The sequence below is a fragment of the Vicia villosa genome, linkage group LG2, assembly GCF_029867415.1.
Source record: "Vicia villosa cultivar HV-30 ecotype Madison, WI linkage group LG2, Vvil1.0, whole genome shotgun sequence".
Classification (NCBI taxonomy): Eukaryota; Viridiplantae; Streptophyta; class Magnoliopsida; order Fabales; family Fabaceae; genus Vicia; species Vicia villosa.
The window spans coordinates 142,258,781-142,274,802 of record NC_081181.1 but is presented as its reverse complement, the minus strand read 5'-3'; the positions used below and the strand labels follow the sequence as shown (position 1 = coordinate 142,274,802).

At 35.8% G+C, this 16,022-nt stretch overlaps 2 protein-coding genes across 2 annotated transcripts; one reads left to right on the top strand and one right to left on the bottom strand.

The window, feature by feature from the left end:
* The first annotated feature begins 2,268 nt into the window (after window positions 1–2,268).
* LOC131652289 (protein PHLOEM PROTEIN 2-LIKE A10-like) lies at window positions 2,269–3,868 on the top strand. The gene has a single exon (XM_058922113.1). The coding sequence runs from the start codon at window positions 2,431–2,433 to the stop codon at window positions 3,661–3,663; it is 1,233 nt and encodes a 410-aa protein (XP_058778096.1). The 5' UTR covers window positions 2,269–2,430; the 3' UTR covers window positions 3,664–3,868.
* A 1,693-nt stretch (window positions 3,869–5,561) lies between these two features.
* Window positions 5,562–6,437, bottom strand: LOC131652290 (phytosulfokines 3-like). The gene is made up of 2 exons (XM_058922114.1): window positions 6,184–6,437; window positions 5,562–6,089 (listed from the first exon to the last, which is right to left on the bottom strand). The coding sequence occupies exons 1-2, from the start codon at window positions 6,298–6,300 to the stop codon at window positions 5,976–5,978; spliced, it is 231 nt and encodes a 76-aa protein (XP_058778097.1). The 5' UTR covers window positions 6,301–6,437; the 3' UTR covers window positions 5,562–5,975.
* Between the last annotated feature and the right edge of the window lie 9,585 nt (window positions 6,438–16,022).

Below are 16,022 nucleotides of genomic sequence, written 5' to 3'. Positions count from 1 at the left end.
TTTATGATTTAAGATGAATTTCTATGTATTTTAATAATTTATTTAATGATGTTTGGATAGGTTTTGAATCGAAAATGAACTTATACATGAAACTTGTGTTTTAGTTATGTATAAATGTGAATTTGTGAATTGGGTGGATAACATGAATTGGCTAATCTGCTATATGTTATATGTGATCATTAAATGCTAAGTGTGTGCTTGTTTAATGATAAATGTGTGTTGTACAATGTTTTGCTGGATAATTCGAATTGTGCAAATTATTGTGATATGCTTGGATCATTAAGGTTGTGTGATAATCTTAAATATGTTATGAATATTTTTGCACATGCATTCATGGGGAGTTGGAACTCCGGTTGGCTTTGATCCTAGTGTGAAAATAGAGGCGTGGCTTTGTTCCGTTGTAGATTCGGAAGCGGTGAACTATATGTTCATATTTTGAGGGTTTTGGTCTTGTCCGGATCGGAAGCGTGACTCTGGTTCTTGAGTATGGAATCGGGAGCGGTGAGCTTGATACTCATATGGTACCACATGCATGAGTCGCATTAATTTGCATTTCGAGTCACATTATTTGCTATGTGATTGTCTGAATTAAGGTGTGCTTATGTGATGATTTGGAAATTTATGTTATGTGCATTAATTGTGAAACTCATTTAAATTATGAAGTGCGATGGGTGATTCTGCCATTGTATGCTATATTCATTGTCGTATTATATATATTCATAAAGATTTGAATTCTCACCCTTTCTGTTTGAATGATGTTCAACGTGACATCGTGCAGGTTTCGACGAGTAGCGTGCTTACACGAGGATTTAGCCGAGGAACCTATCAGTTATTTCATTTTGATTTAGGTACCGAGTCAATGCTCTGATCATGTAACACTGGGGGATATTTGGACTCATGTTTTGGATGGTTTGATTATTGTTATCTTTATTGTATTCGACATGACATTTTGGATATACTATCTTGATGGCTATGTTGCCTAACGTTGAATTCATATGACATTAATGAGATGATAATGTTATTATGATTTGGTAGATGATTATAGTATGAGATATAATCATTGAAATGCTTTAGAATTTATTATTCCGTTGCGATATGCATATTGACGAAACATGAAGTTTTCAAATCGAGTTATAAATATGATCAGGTGCATGTTTGTATGCTTTATTTTGGTTTTCATTGTTATGGAAACAACATGTGACGCCCTTTTATTATATGCATGTTATATTACTCTGTGAATGTATCTTATTATTTGGGATTAGAAAATGGGTGTTACATGGAAGGCCCCTGTCCACTATGCTTTAGGTGAGTTTGCGCCGTGGCCCCATCCGTCACCTTTATTAGAACGGAGGTGTCGGGTACATCTGCTGGAACGGAGGATCCATCTGTCACCTATGAGTCTACCTGCATTTGTGCACGTCGCACAGAGGCATGCTATGCAACCCTCTCACGTATAAGTCGGTCTGATTGGTCGACCATAGAGTCTGCATTGCATTACAAATAAAGTCGGATTAGATACAATTAACTTATAAAAATAAAAGGGAAAAAAATTAAATTTAATTCCGTAGGTGTAAATATGGAAATCTTCTGTAGACACATCTACGGAAGCACCCAACATTTTAAAAATTGGGTTTGTTCTGTAGCTATATCTACGAAACTACCTAACGTTTCATTTGTTCTGTGGATGCATCTACGGAACGTTCTAAAAGTTCAAATACACAACAATGGTGTCTGTCATTATTCCAGCCATTGAAAACTCATTTTTGGTGGCTTGATCATCTGTTTTACACATAAAAAATACATACATTGTCTCTAAACTATATTTCTAAAACTATCCAATCATTTCTACACCTAAAAATTGAATTCTAACTCTATTACGGGAAATACTCGAAAAGTCGAACACTTACCGATTAAATTGAGTTTTGAAGGAGACGGAGTCTCTTGATCATTGATGGTGATGTGTCCTGACGAACTTGTGAGAAAATAATGAAGTTTGGTGGAACTTTAATTTTAGAGGTTTAGAGAGTTTGAGAGAGTAGAAGTTGGAATGCGAAAAATGAGAGAGGAGAAAAGTCTGACACAAATATAAAATTAAATTGTTTCGTAAATGCATAACTGAAAGAGTTTTATAGATGCAACTACGTAACAAATAAACTTCAATAAAAAGAAGTATTTTTGAAGATACCTCTGCAAAAACAAAGAGACATTTTTGGTAACGCATGGTTTGATTAAGAGTTTTCCTATTATTATCTCCTAGAACAATTAAAAATTGAATATTTAAGTGGCTCTTGTAATTTGAACACCGCGATAGCTTCCATCAATCGCAAACTTCATTTTCACCTCACAACCTTCTTCCACCTCTGTTTTCTCCGCCTCATTTATTCATATTTCTAAGCTTTCGTAACAAACATCATTAACTAATTTCAGTTAATGGAACTTCAATTAGTTCAAAACGGTTTCGATTATGTCCGCAAAAGAAAGAAATGGACCCTCATCTTACTTGCAGTAGGGTTCACCAGTTACGGTTGTTACAAAGCTTATCACGCACCTTTCCTAGCTCAAAAGCGTAAGAATTTTTCTAAGCTACTGAATTCATTGGTTTCTGTAGCAGAAGCCGTTTCCGATTCTGCTGATACCATTGGTATTGTCACCAAAGACGTGAAGGATTTTTTACAATCCGATTCTGATCGAGTTCCGAATAGTTTGAATCAAATCTCCAAATTGTCGGCCTCGAAACAGTTTTCGGATTCTTTGGTTAGTATTGTGACCTCCGTGACTGTCGGAGTCTTGCGCGGTTATCAAACCATGAACCGGAGCGATGAAATTCATCAGTCCGGTTCTGGTTCAAGTGTTGCGGACAAGGTGTTTGATAAAATGTTTACACCGGCTGGTTCGGGTTTTGCTTCTGCTGTTATTGGAAGCTTTGCTAGGAACTTAGTTATTGGTTTTAATTCGGATGCCAGTGGAAAATCAAGTTCAAGTAATGCCGATAATGGTTCCAATTCTGATCATGTTGTTCCGGAATGGGTTGATGTTGTTTGTGGTGATAAATGTGGGGAACTAATTGGGAATTTAGTTCAAGTGTTTGTTAGTACGTTGGTTGCTGTTTATCTTGACAAAACCATGCATATCAATACTTATGATGATTTCTTTTCGGGGTTAACTAATCCGAAAAATGAAACTAGAGTTCGAGAAATGTTGGTGGATGTTTGTAATAGTGCCATAGAGAGTCTTGTCAAAACGTCTCACCAGGTGTTTAATAGCTCAAATCCGGATGATAGTTCTGGGGCAGTTTCTTGTTTTGGTATCGAAGAAACTCCAAGTTCTGTAGAGATATCATGTGCTGAATCGAAAGGTGATGTTTGTGATGAAGAGAATGAAAGTGGTTGGATCAGCAAGGTTTCATCCACATTGGCTATTCCTAGTAATAGGAAACTTGTTCTTGATGTGACTGGGAGGGTCACATTTGAGACTGTTAGATCTTTCATGGAGTTTTTTTTGCAAACATTATGTGCTTCTGTGAGAAGATGTGCTCGTAATGTTCACGAGGGAGTGGTTGAGATTATGAGATATGCTGCAGCTAAATTCTCTGTTATCTTCATAATATGTCTCTCGTTATGTTTGCACATGATGGATCGCACTTGGGCTTTGGTGCCTGCTTAAGTGGTGGTTACTAATTTTCATAATATGTCTCTCGTTGTGCCTGCACATAATAGATATGAAGATGATCGGTAATTTTAACTAGGAAATTTTTATTTTGCTGCTTCAATGCTTTAATATAATACTGTATGTCTTTATATCATACACGTATTAATTTTGTAAATAATATAGAAAGGTATAAAGTGACCATATACATGATACTTCTTGATGTTATGTTTTTGTTTATACTCACATTATATAGAACAGCCACCTTCAGAAACTTCCGTATTCCATGTTCGTAAACTTTGGCATTATCAATCAGCTGAGTCTCACCTAATATATATATATCTGTGCTTATAGTGAGTGTGAGTGTATTGCAAGTTTTGTCACCTATTATTCTTTTATCACTAATAGAAGTGAAACCTTTGATATCTGGCTGGTACTTGCACTGAAAATTGCAGCTGTGAAATGTTTGATTAAGTTTTGTTTTGTTTGTAGTAGTAGAGGTTGTTGTCATATATTAGCTGGCTTAATGTGAGTTGTAATCTGGTAGTTTTATTTTATAAATTAGACTATGGACTGTTCAGGATACTAGTCGATTACTTGGTAGATCACTCTTGTTGCTCATAAGTACTTTGGAACATAGTATATATCGACTGAGTGTATGGTAGACTGTATTTGCCTTACAAGCTCAGTGCTTGAGTTGAGGGACTCTAAACCGTATTGGATTCAATCAAGTGCTGTAATAATTTTAGCAAGATTGGTCAAGTGGTCCTTGTACGTGTCCAATCAAGTGTCTGTAACACAGTCAAAATGAAGACACTTGGTTGGTTATAACTTATAATCATGAGTCATTTTTGGAAAGATCACCTGAACACATGTTTGTTCTCTCATGGGACTTGGATTTGTGCTCATATAACTGGAAATTTATGTCTGTAATAGCTTGTGTGGGCCAAGAAGAATTTTGGACACATTATACATAGGCTTGGAGGCGTGTATTTTTCAGACTGGATTTAGAACAGGGATCTATGAGACAGGATTTAGAACAGTGAGCAGAGGTATAACAGGAGAACAAAATGAAGCAGTAAGGATGGGAACAACATATTAATTCAAAAACAGAAACGTGGAAATTTTGATTTGATAACTAACGGGTGGAGATTCTAATGTAATGGGGAGAGCAGTGGGGCACCAGCGGATTGAGAAGCACTACACAAAGAATAAGATGTTTGCCAATTTATCCGAATGGCATCAGATGTATATTACAAATTAAAAAAAAGAAAAGAAAAGAAAGTCATTGTGGAGCAAGATGTAGCAGGATGGTTAGTACAACAGAAATAAGTTAACTATTAATATTAGAAATTGGATGACTGAGATATTATTTGAGTTAGTATTATGTAAGAGAAAGAATATGGTATCCCTAGAATGCTGTCACTGTATTAACAACAGAAATATTTTGAGCTTATTGGTGTTGGAACTGGTTGAGATGCTAACAATTTGAGGTTTGAACTGGTGTGGTTTTGCATAGCTTCAGCTAAAACCATTCGTTTATATTAATAATGTTATGACTGAATTTGGATTCTAGCTGTGTTTGCTTGCTGCATAGTGATAGGATTCTAGCTGAGCACGATAAATGTATCAAACGTAGTATGTAGGCATATGTTGATTATAAAGTAGCTCATTGAAAATGATTATAAAATACAGTACTAGTATGTGCTTATTTATGACTGAATTTGGCATTAGACCATTAGTTGAAAACCCTATACAGTAGTTTTTATGACTGAATCATGGCATATTGATGCATGCAACAGCATCAAAAGGCACGTCCTTTCAATAGCCGCTTATATCTCTTTGAGAGTTTCTATATGTGTAAAGTCAAATAAGAAGTCTTAAATAACACCTGAACCTATAATGAAAGCCCCAACCATCAACCAATTTGATCAAATATCTCCATCTGAATAAGCCGCAAAAGTTGTTTTACACATTGAATATTGCATTCAGAGAAGAGTAATAGCTTGCATTAAATCCAGTTATGGTTGCCTCAACAAGTCAAATATACTCACGCTCAGAGTACTTTTTTTCTGTCACTTTATTAACCTGTCATTATTTTATTTTAAGAAACGAGGATTATCATTAATACTACTGCTATGATACTTAATGGATTCAAGTAAACAGCTCCACCTATTTATATTTGGTTAGTAATGGTATGTTACAATAAACTCACTATCAAAGACATAGTACAAATATATTACACAAAATATCATAGTAAAGAACGACACAAAGGCTTTGTATAATACTATATTACTAATTTATAAACGAGTAAAAGGGTGAAGATTGTTTCAAGGGTTATGCTTCTGTGTATAAATATAGTCTGTGTGAGCAATGAGTGTCCTCCTCATCAAGCATTCATCCTCTTCAATCCCTTCACAAATTGTATCATCTGCCTCAACATCCTATAAACATATGAAATGTAAATGGAAAATACACCTGTTAAGCATCAATAGAAGATATGAAAAAGTTGTGTAAGAAGTTAACAATAGAACCAACCTCATGCTGTGTTACTACCAAAGATTCCTTTTGAAAAGATGGTTCATGTCGTGCAGAGTGGGTGAGCATGCAGCAGAGAAACAGAGACATGAAGAACATAGCTGTTATTCTGTTCATATTTGGTCTATTTTAGACGAGGTAACAAGAAAGTTAAATGGTTGAGATAATCTCTGAGGGGAATAAGAAAAGAGAGAGAATATGTGTGTGTTGAGTTGTTGTAGGAAATGAAGGTGGGAATTTATAGAGGTAACTGGTAAAGGAAATTGTAGTGTGAACGGTAAGTGTGAACTTTAAAGTTTCTGAAAATATTTATTTATTGCAACAGATAATCGAAATCTAAGAAGAAAAAGACATCAAGAGTTGGAATGAGGTGATTAATAAATTACTGTCTCCTTTATACAATTACAATTTTCTACTCCCTCCTATAAATTTCACATATTTTAAGAAAGTTATGGTAATAACATTATGTATTATTTTTACATATGTAAATCTTATATAATTATTAATGTTATAAAAGATTAAGAATTAAGTTTTTTTTAATGTTAATCAAAATATATAACTTATTATTTTTATAAATTAACGAATAGTGGAAAAATATCTAACTGAAGCATAAGTATCCACATAAAAAATAATTAAAAAGACTATAGTGAAATAAATGCTAAGAACAAAGTATAATATGTATTTTTTTCTTAGCAAGAACCTCATAAGAGTAGGAAAGAGAGAAGCAAGAAGAATACAATAAAATTGGTTATAAACAGTTTTTTTTATTTTCTCTTTGAAACAAGATTATAAATGTTACCGAATAACAAATAACCTCTCTCACCCTAATTAAGATTTACAATATGCAATGATGAGAGGCTAGTATGTTATTTATAAGAAAACTAACACACTAAACTAATGGATTTTTTCACACAGACCCATTACACAAGCTAACTTAGGAAACAAGCTAATTTAAACAATTGGGCTTGACAAACAAACCCAATTAGACATGCTAACAATTCTAGTATACTTCGATTATAGCGTGTGAACAAACTTCGACCATACTAGAGTTCGATCCAATATCTCACAAATCTCCACCTTGGAACAAATTCCATAATATCAAGGGAACAAACTGGCTTTTTTCATGCAACTTTATCAACTTCATATAGTGAAAAACTTGCAATTTAACAAAGTTTTTGTGATCATATCAGCAACGTTGTGATCTGTCGAAACCTTCACCACTTGGACTTCTCCACGCTCGATTACCCCTCTGACGAAATGCAGCTTCACATCGATGTGTTGGGTTCTCTCATGATAGACTGAATTCTTCGACACGTGTATTGCACTTTGACTATCACATTTAACAGTGATCACTTGACCTTGAAGTTTCAGCTCTTTAGCAAAATCTTTAAGCCACAATGCTTCTTTCACATCTTCAGTGAAGGCGATATATTCCACTTCAGTGGTTGATAAGGCAACAACCTTCTGAAGTGTCGCTTTCTAACTAATTGATGTTCCAAACATAGTGAACATATATCCAGAAATAGATTTCCTAGAATCTATAGAATCTACATAATTAGAGTCGACAAAACCTTCAATTACTGCTTTACTATCTTCACCATAAGCTCCATCATAAGTTAGGAATCTGTTCAGAGACTCATTTATGTACCTTAGAATCCACTTCAATGCTTGCCAGTGAGCCTTTCTAGGATTCGCCATTTACCTGCTTACAAGACTTATTGCATATGCTATGTCGGGTCTAGTACATACCATAACATACATCAAATAGCCTACTATGTTAGCATATGAGATGCTATTCATATATGCTCTTTCGACCTTAGTACTAAGACACTGATTTATACTCACCTTGAACTAAGGATTTGTTGGTGTCACAACTGGCTTTGAATTTGACATACCAAATTTGTTGAGAATCTTCTTCAGGTATGTCTCTTGAGATAAGCATAATCTAAACTGATTTCTATCTCTTCGGATGTCAATCCCAAAAATCTTGGATACAACTCCTAGATCCTTCATGTCGAATTCCGAATTGAGCTCAGCCTTAACCTTCATTATATCCTCAACATTGTTACTTGCTATTAGAATACCATCCATATAAAGCAAAAAAATAACAAATGAATTTCTAGGTCGAAATATGAAGTAAACATAGTGGTTGAACTGACTTCTAATGAAACCTATGTGTGCCATGAACTTGTCAAATCTCCTATTCCATTGTCGAGGAGATTGTTTCAGTTAATATAAAGATTTATTCAGCTTTCACACATAGTCTTTCTTTCCCTTTTTTGCATACCCTTCAGGTTGCCTCATTAGGATTATTTCACCTAGATCACCATATAAGAAAGTAGTCTTCACATACATCTGTTCTAGTCCTAGGTCAAACTTCGCCACCATAGCTAACAACATTCTGATGGATCTATGCTTTACAACAGGTGAGAACACATCATTGAAGTTGACACCTTATTTATGAGTGACCCCCCTCGTGACCAATCTTGCCTTGTATCTTTTCGACAGCACTCCATCGATTCCTTCCTTGATCTTGAAAATCCAGTTACAACTGACTAACCTAGCCCCTTTAGATTTCTCGATCATCTCCCAAGTGTTATTATCATGAAGAGATTTCATCTCATCATTCATGGCTTTAAGCCATTCAGTCTTATTTCGACTCCTCATAACTTACTTATAGTCTCTAGGTTCTTCATTTAGAACCTCACTTGCAGATATTAAGGCATAATCTATGAGATCTGTATACCCAAGTCTCTGAGGTGGCTTGATGACTCTTCTCGGCCTATCTCTTGCCAACAGGTAGTCATCAACAGTTTCCTTAACTTACTCAGTCTTTTCAGCATCTTGTGCTTCTTCTTTGACTTCATATGGGATACGCAATTCAGCACTGACATGCTCCACTTCAATAGGAATCTCTCCTTGTTCCAACTCTTCATATATTTATGCGCTTCGACCAACGTCACCCAGCTTTTTTGAAATCCATTTCAGCTTCGTTGAAAACTACATCTCGACTAGTGATACACCTTCTTTGACCTGGATATAGGCACCATATCCTATAAGCTTTGACTCATTCAGGGTATCCCATGAACATGCATCTCAGAGCTCTAGGTTTAACCTTGTCTTGCCTAATGTGAGCATAGGCTACGCAGCCAAATAATCTAAGTTTATCGAGATCTGGTGGATATCCCGACCAAACTTCTTCAAGTGTCTTCATATCTAACGTAGTCGAAGGACATGTGTTTATCAAATATGTTGTTGTCGAAACAACCTCTTCCCAAAACACCTTCTTTAACCCAGCACTAGTCAACATGCATCTAACTCTTTCCAAAACAGTTTGATTAAATCTTTCAGCCAAATCATTTTGTTAGGGAGTGTCTGCAGTAGTTTTGTGCCTTGCAATGCCAGAAGCTGTACAAAAACAGTTGAACGCCTCATTGCAAAATTCAAGGCCATTGTCGGTTCTCAACCTCTTGACCTTTCTGCTAGTTTGATTTTTGACCAAAGTCTTCCAACTTTTGACATTCTCAAAAGTTTCATCCTTAGTCTTTTGTAGGGATGGCAACAGGTAGGGTCGGGTGCGGGTTTCACACTACCCAAACCCGCACTTGAAATCACCACTCCAACACGAACCCAAAGGCTATTCGAGTTGCAAAATAACACCCACGACCATACCCGTTGGTTTGGGTTTTTTCACCCAAACTCGAACCCGTAGCAAAACACATAAATTATGTAATTTTCCATCAATTTTCCTACAACTTTCCAACATCAACATTACAATTTTCTATCAATTATGTAATTTAATGTCTAAGCGGGTTTGATTTTGGGTTTTGGGTGCAGGTTTCATACTATCCAAACCCACGCCTGAAATATCGGATGGCACCCGAACCTAAACCCAGTCAACTCGGGTTTTCACCCGTTGACTCAGGTTTGGGTGGACCCGTGGGTTTGGGTCTGCCTGCCATCCCTAATCTTCTGGATGAATGCCCGTAACTTTCTAGAATAATCATCTATTATGGATAGAAAGTACTTTGCTCTTGAATGTGATGGAGACCTTGCAGACCCCTAAAGATCAGCATGGATGTAATCAAGGGATCCATGTGTTTTTTTGCCTTTATTGAACTTCACTCTACAAGATTTTCCTAATACACATGTGTCATACCCTAATTTTTGACCCCCTTGAGATGACATATCTTTAGGATTTTCATCAGGTCAAAGCAAGTACCCAGAGCAGTCACTTCTTCATCTGGCATTTAATCGAGGATGCTCAAAAACAAGAAAACTCAGGCAAAGGATCAATCAATAGAAGGATTAGTCTCTAATACAATCATAAGACTCAAGAGCTTCATTATTTCACCTATGATTGATTAGACACCCAGTCATCTGAATACAGGTTTACTCAGGTCACCAGACTAGGGTTTTTTAGCCTATCAAGGACTAAAATCAGGGATCACCTTTGGGAAACCCTAAAAAGCCCCAGGGGATCATTCAAAGACATCAATCATTTTTAAATAACTCATATGACAAGATCCACTGGACATCACACCTCAATTCAAGGTCTACAGTCATTATTTTCATATGGTCGACAATTAGGGTTTTTGACCTAATTCACCAGGATAGTTGACTTTTAATCAGGGCATGGATCCAAAACTCAAGACATGATTCAAGAACCTCTACTACCTCAATATAATCCATTTACATCATTCATTTGAGGAGAAGATCTTGATTCTACACAAAAGTCCAAAATTTCACCTTATCTGGAAAAAGTCAACTGTATGGGTTCACCTTTGACTTTTAAGATTTTTGGTCAAACCATGACTTTCAAGGATCAATATCATCAATATATGGATATTAAAGTCATTTGACCAAAGAAATTCATAAAGAATCTTCAAGGAGCAAAAAGTCGGGAATTAGGGTTTTTGAGGGCATTGTGGGAACTCAAAATTTCACCTACACAACTCAAAAAACTTCCAACATGAAAGTTGTAGATCATGCAAAATAAAACAACATCTTACAAAGGAACTTTTTTCAAAAGATCAATCATTTAAGAGTTTTGGAAATTTTGGAGTTTTAGGTCATAAACACTTAGAAATTTTTCTAAGTGTTTTAACCTAGTTTTCTTCCAACTTTGGCCTCATTTTTCACAAATTTGCCAAAGGATTTTGAAGAAACTCCAAACTAATGATTTGAAGTAGATGTTTAGGGCTTTCCAAATTGTGTTCAACCTTCTCCAAATTCATTTTGAGCTAAGAGTTATGCTTGTTCAAAGTTGGCCTCATGAAGTGAAATTATAGGTCATGCATCATTTTGGAACTTTGAAATTTTGTGCACATGACCTCAAATATGGATGCTACACGACCCATAACACATCTGAAAACACACCATGCATTCATTTTCACCATGCCATGATAATTGAAGAAGATTCCTAAAACAAGAACATGTGATTATGTAATGATTACATTTGTGAATTTATGGCAAATTGATGAATCACCCAAGGAATCTTCTCACCAACCAATTAGAGCTCACTTTGCATCTGAAATGTTCCCCAAGATCAGATAGAATCAATGGATAGGGGAAGCTAGCCCGAAAATGCATCATTGCATTTAGGATCTTTTCAAAATTTCTTCTTGGCTAAGAAACCAAACTTCTTTCATTAAGCAAGCTCACCACAGCCAATTGATCTGCATTCATTTGCCTATAAATAGGAGGGCATACTTCAGTAGAAAAACACACCAAAGCAACCATATTCCTTGCTTTCTCTTTCTCTTCTCATGCTTATTGTTTTTCAAAGTTCTTTGGCAAGAAGAATCGTTTTCTTCAAACCAGAGCTTATCTTTGGAAAGTAAGCATTCTAACATCTCAAGGGAGGTCATTTGAGGTGATCCAAGCACCTGGATCATTTCTGTAAGTGGAGGAACACCATTGTTGCTCTCACTTTGAAGCTGTTGCAGTTGGAGGTCCATAGTGCAATTCAGAAGGTTTCCAATCGAGCCAAGCATCCAGGCACGTTCCATAGGAGGTAGTGAAGCTGTTCAGATGGCTGCAGCTCATCTGTAACTCAAGAATCATCACTCTCCATGTTCACTTGAAGCTCAAATCGAGGGAGGTCCATAGAACAATTCAGAAGGATTGAGGTTACAACAAGCATTCAGTTAGCATCACTGAGTCCCAAGGAAGCTTTTGGGATCATTCATACAAGCCCAGTTGCTCTATATCATCCTCACGACCTCCATTTTCAGAGGTAAGTTTCTGAACTCCACCTCTTTAATTTAAGCACTCTTTATGATATAGCTCGATTCTATCTTGTTCATCATCATCAGAGGATTGAAAACCCTCTATCATCATTCATTTATCTTTCAGTATAGCCATTTAATTTGATTTTTAAATTTTAGGGTTCTTCACGATTTCTGGTAAATTAGTTAGATGTAGTTAATATAAATCTATGTTAGTTACATATTTAGAATCGTGAGTGAATTTAGAGCAAGTTTGGTCTTTACATCGTTGCAAATGGTTGAGAGTTGAGAGAGTTCAGATTTTCAAAAATTCAAAGCTAGAGGTTGAAGATGACAATGGTGGTGGCGCGCAAAAATTCAAATTCAGGAAAGAGTTTATTTTATTTTGAGTGATAGTTGTCTTATAAACGACTAAAACGTGATAGCCCAGTGGTAAAGAGTGTTTGTGTGTTGCGCGTGCCCAAGGTCTGGGGTTCGAATCCCCCTCGCCCCAGACCTTTTGATTTTATTTCTCTTTTATTGCTTCTATGCATTTGAGTAATGTATGATTTGCAATGGAACCATTCTTTTGTCACTAAGCGCGCGTTGGCTCAGTGGTGTTGTTTTAGGCTGGTAACATAAAGGGCGTGGGTTCAAACCTGGTTGGTGACAAAACCCTATTTTTTACCACTTTTTTCCATTTGATTTCTTCACAACTTCAACCAATTATTTAACCTATCAAATTAATTTATTTTCACTTCATTTTTCACACACTTGTCATTTAATATATCTATTTTGTAAATAATCAAAAAAATCATAAAAATATTATTTGTTTCATGTATTTTAATTAGGTTTAAAATAGTATATTTTTAAGTGTTTTCTTAAATACTTTAAATATATATTGTCATTTTATTTTAACCTATTTATTTTGTGAATAAGCTCATAATAAAACCCTATTTGTTTAGGTCTTAATTAGGCATAGATCTTTATTCTTTACCTTAATTAAGTTGACTTTTGTCAATTTTCAAAGCTATTACCAGTCTCCGATTAAACGGATGATTAAGGTTTTCAAACAACAAAACCTTATACCATTTCAAATCATTTTCAAACTGCTTTTGTAACCAGTACTGTAAAGTACTGGGCCTCTAATAGAGTGTAAGTCCCAAACACCTTCTCTTCTTAGCTTGTTTTCAAAACTGTATTTTCAAAATCTTCTTTCTGTTTTTCAAAACATTCCTCTGGTATTTGAAGGGCATTATTCCCGGTGAAACTCTTCAGATACCTATGTGACCTTTGTCCATCTTCACTTCTTCTGTTTTCAAAAACCCTTAACTGTTTATAATAAATATTCAATTGTTATCAACAAAACAACAAAAATATTGTTGAGGCTCTGTACATACTTCTCCAAAGGCCTCCACTCCATCCAGGTTAGGCTTTACAAGCTTTCAATTTACAGTCTTTATTTAAATTACTGTCAAATATAAACTGTACATATATATTAGTTTAGAACTACGTTTGAGTGTAAACCCTAGGACAGTTAAACTATATATATTATAGGAATATGACCTAGGATTGAGAATGTCTTCCCGGTGAAGGCTCTTTCCTAATTAGAGATCTGTAGTTCAAACCCCCAAGATGAATTATTCCCGGTGAAACATCTTGGCAAAAACCTTAGAATCCAAAAAAATAGGACACATCCACCCAAAGAGGAATTATTCCCGGTGAAACCTCTTACCCATTTGCTTAGAGCCAAAATAAGTTCAAAACTACATAGCTTTCTCTTGTGCTATAACAAGGACCCTCGATTAGCCTCCTCTTGGGCTTTGTACAAGGACCCACAGGCTTCTTAAAAGCATTTCCAGCTTCCTCTTGAGCTTGTATACAAGGACTCATCAGGTTTCTTATAAACATAGGAACATGTCTTTAGTCACCTTTTAACATACCCTGGTGAGTTTCTTCCAATTTAAACCAGACTTTAAACAAGCTAAGTTTGTCTCAATTTCACATTGAGTACACCTTTTGGAATGAGAGACATGGACAGTCTCTGTCACCCTTATCTTCATCAATCTTCCTTAGTAGAGTCTAGGATCTATGTGTGCTTATCCTCAAAGTGTCAGCCTTCATCTTGGGCTTTAAACAAGAAGTCTCCAATAGATAATCTTTCTGCTATCATTTTAATAAAATTCCCTGGAAAGGGTTAGCCTCCAAAATCATTCCTTCATTTTAATAAAATCCCTGGAAAGGGTTAACCTCCATACATTCCTTCATTTTAACAAAATTCCCTGGAAAGGGTTAGCCTCCAAAGTCAATTAATAAAAACCTGTTTAAAATGTCAAAACCCCTGGAAAGGGTTAGCCTCCAATATCAATCTTTCAAAGCCAAATATTCATTCTCTTAGGAGATAATTTCCCCAAAAGAGTCAAAACCCCTGGAAAGGGTCAGCCTCCAAAAACATGATAAAGTCAGTCTTTTAACAGACAAATTCACCAGCTGAGTCAAAATCCCTGGAAAGGGTTAGCTTCCAAAGAAAAACAATCTTTTAATAAATAAAATCTCCTCAGTAGAGTCAAAACCAACAAAAACAGTTAGCCTCAACCTTGGGCTTCATACAAGGCACCAAACAATAAAACTCCCCTGTCAAGAGTCAGCCTCAACCTTGGGCATTGTACAAGGCAGATAATAGAGTCTCCCCAGTGAGTTCTTCGTCATTCAGTAGCCACAACCTTGGGCTTTGTACAAGGCAGATTAAACCATATTTTTATGTGTCAAAGATTCCTAACACCTAGGATCTTTTCCCCATAGAGTCATCCATACTCAGTTTATTTAAGAGTCAGCCACAACCTTGGGCTTTGTACAAGGCAGAAAATAATGTTTTTCCTAGCTAGAGTCAGCCTCAATTCTGGGCTTTGTACAGAACACCAAATAAAAATCCATCAAAATAAACACTCTCCAAATAGAGTCAGCCTCAATTCTGGGCTTTGTACAGAACACAAAAATACCCTGTAATTAATCCTCAATGGAGTCATCTCCTAGAGTCAATAATAATTAATAAATCAATCAAAAAGCCTCAAGCTTGGGCCTCATACAAGCCAGTTAAAAATCAAATCTTTTATACAGTAGATAGACATAGCTTATCTCTATAGAGAGATATTTTTACTACTCTACCACATTCAAACAAACAAACATTTCCATTTCAATTTCAATTTTAATCAAGTCTCCCATTTAGGATTTTGAAAGGCATGAGCTGGCAGTAAAACCCAGACATGTGGTAACTTTCCCTAATTTGGATGAGCATCTTTCTTTCATTTAAGAGGCATTTGACTGGTATACTTGCACATACACAAGTAAGGTCCCCCTCTTGAATGAAATGAATTCAGTTATTCTGTCACTCTTTTAAATGTTTGTGGTAGAATAGTAGAAATACCTCTTTGTAAAGATGATTTCATGTCTCTTTACTGTAAACAGAGATTTAATTCAAAGCTTCAACCTTGAGCTTCAAGCAAGGCACCAAAAACAATTAATTTCCCTAGTTAGTTCCCCGAACTACATTAAGCTCTGACTTCCACTAGGGATATGTAGGCATGAGGTTCACAAGGAATCTCAGCGAGCTAATAAAATACCAAAACTAGT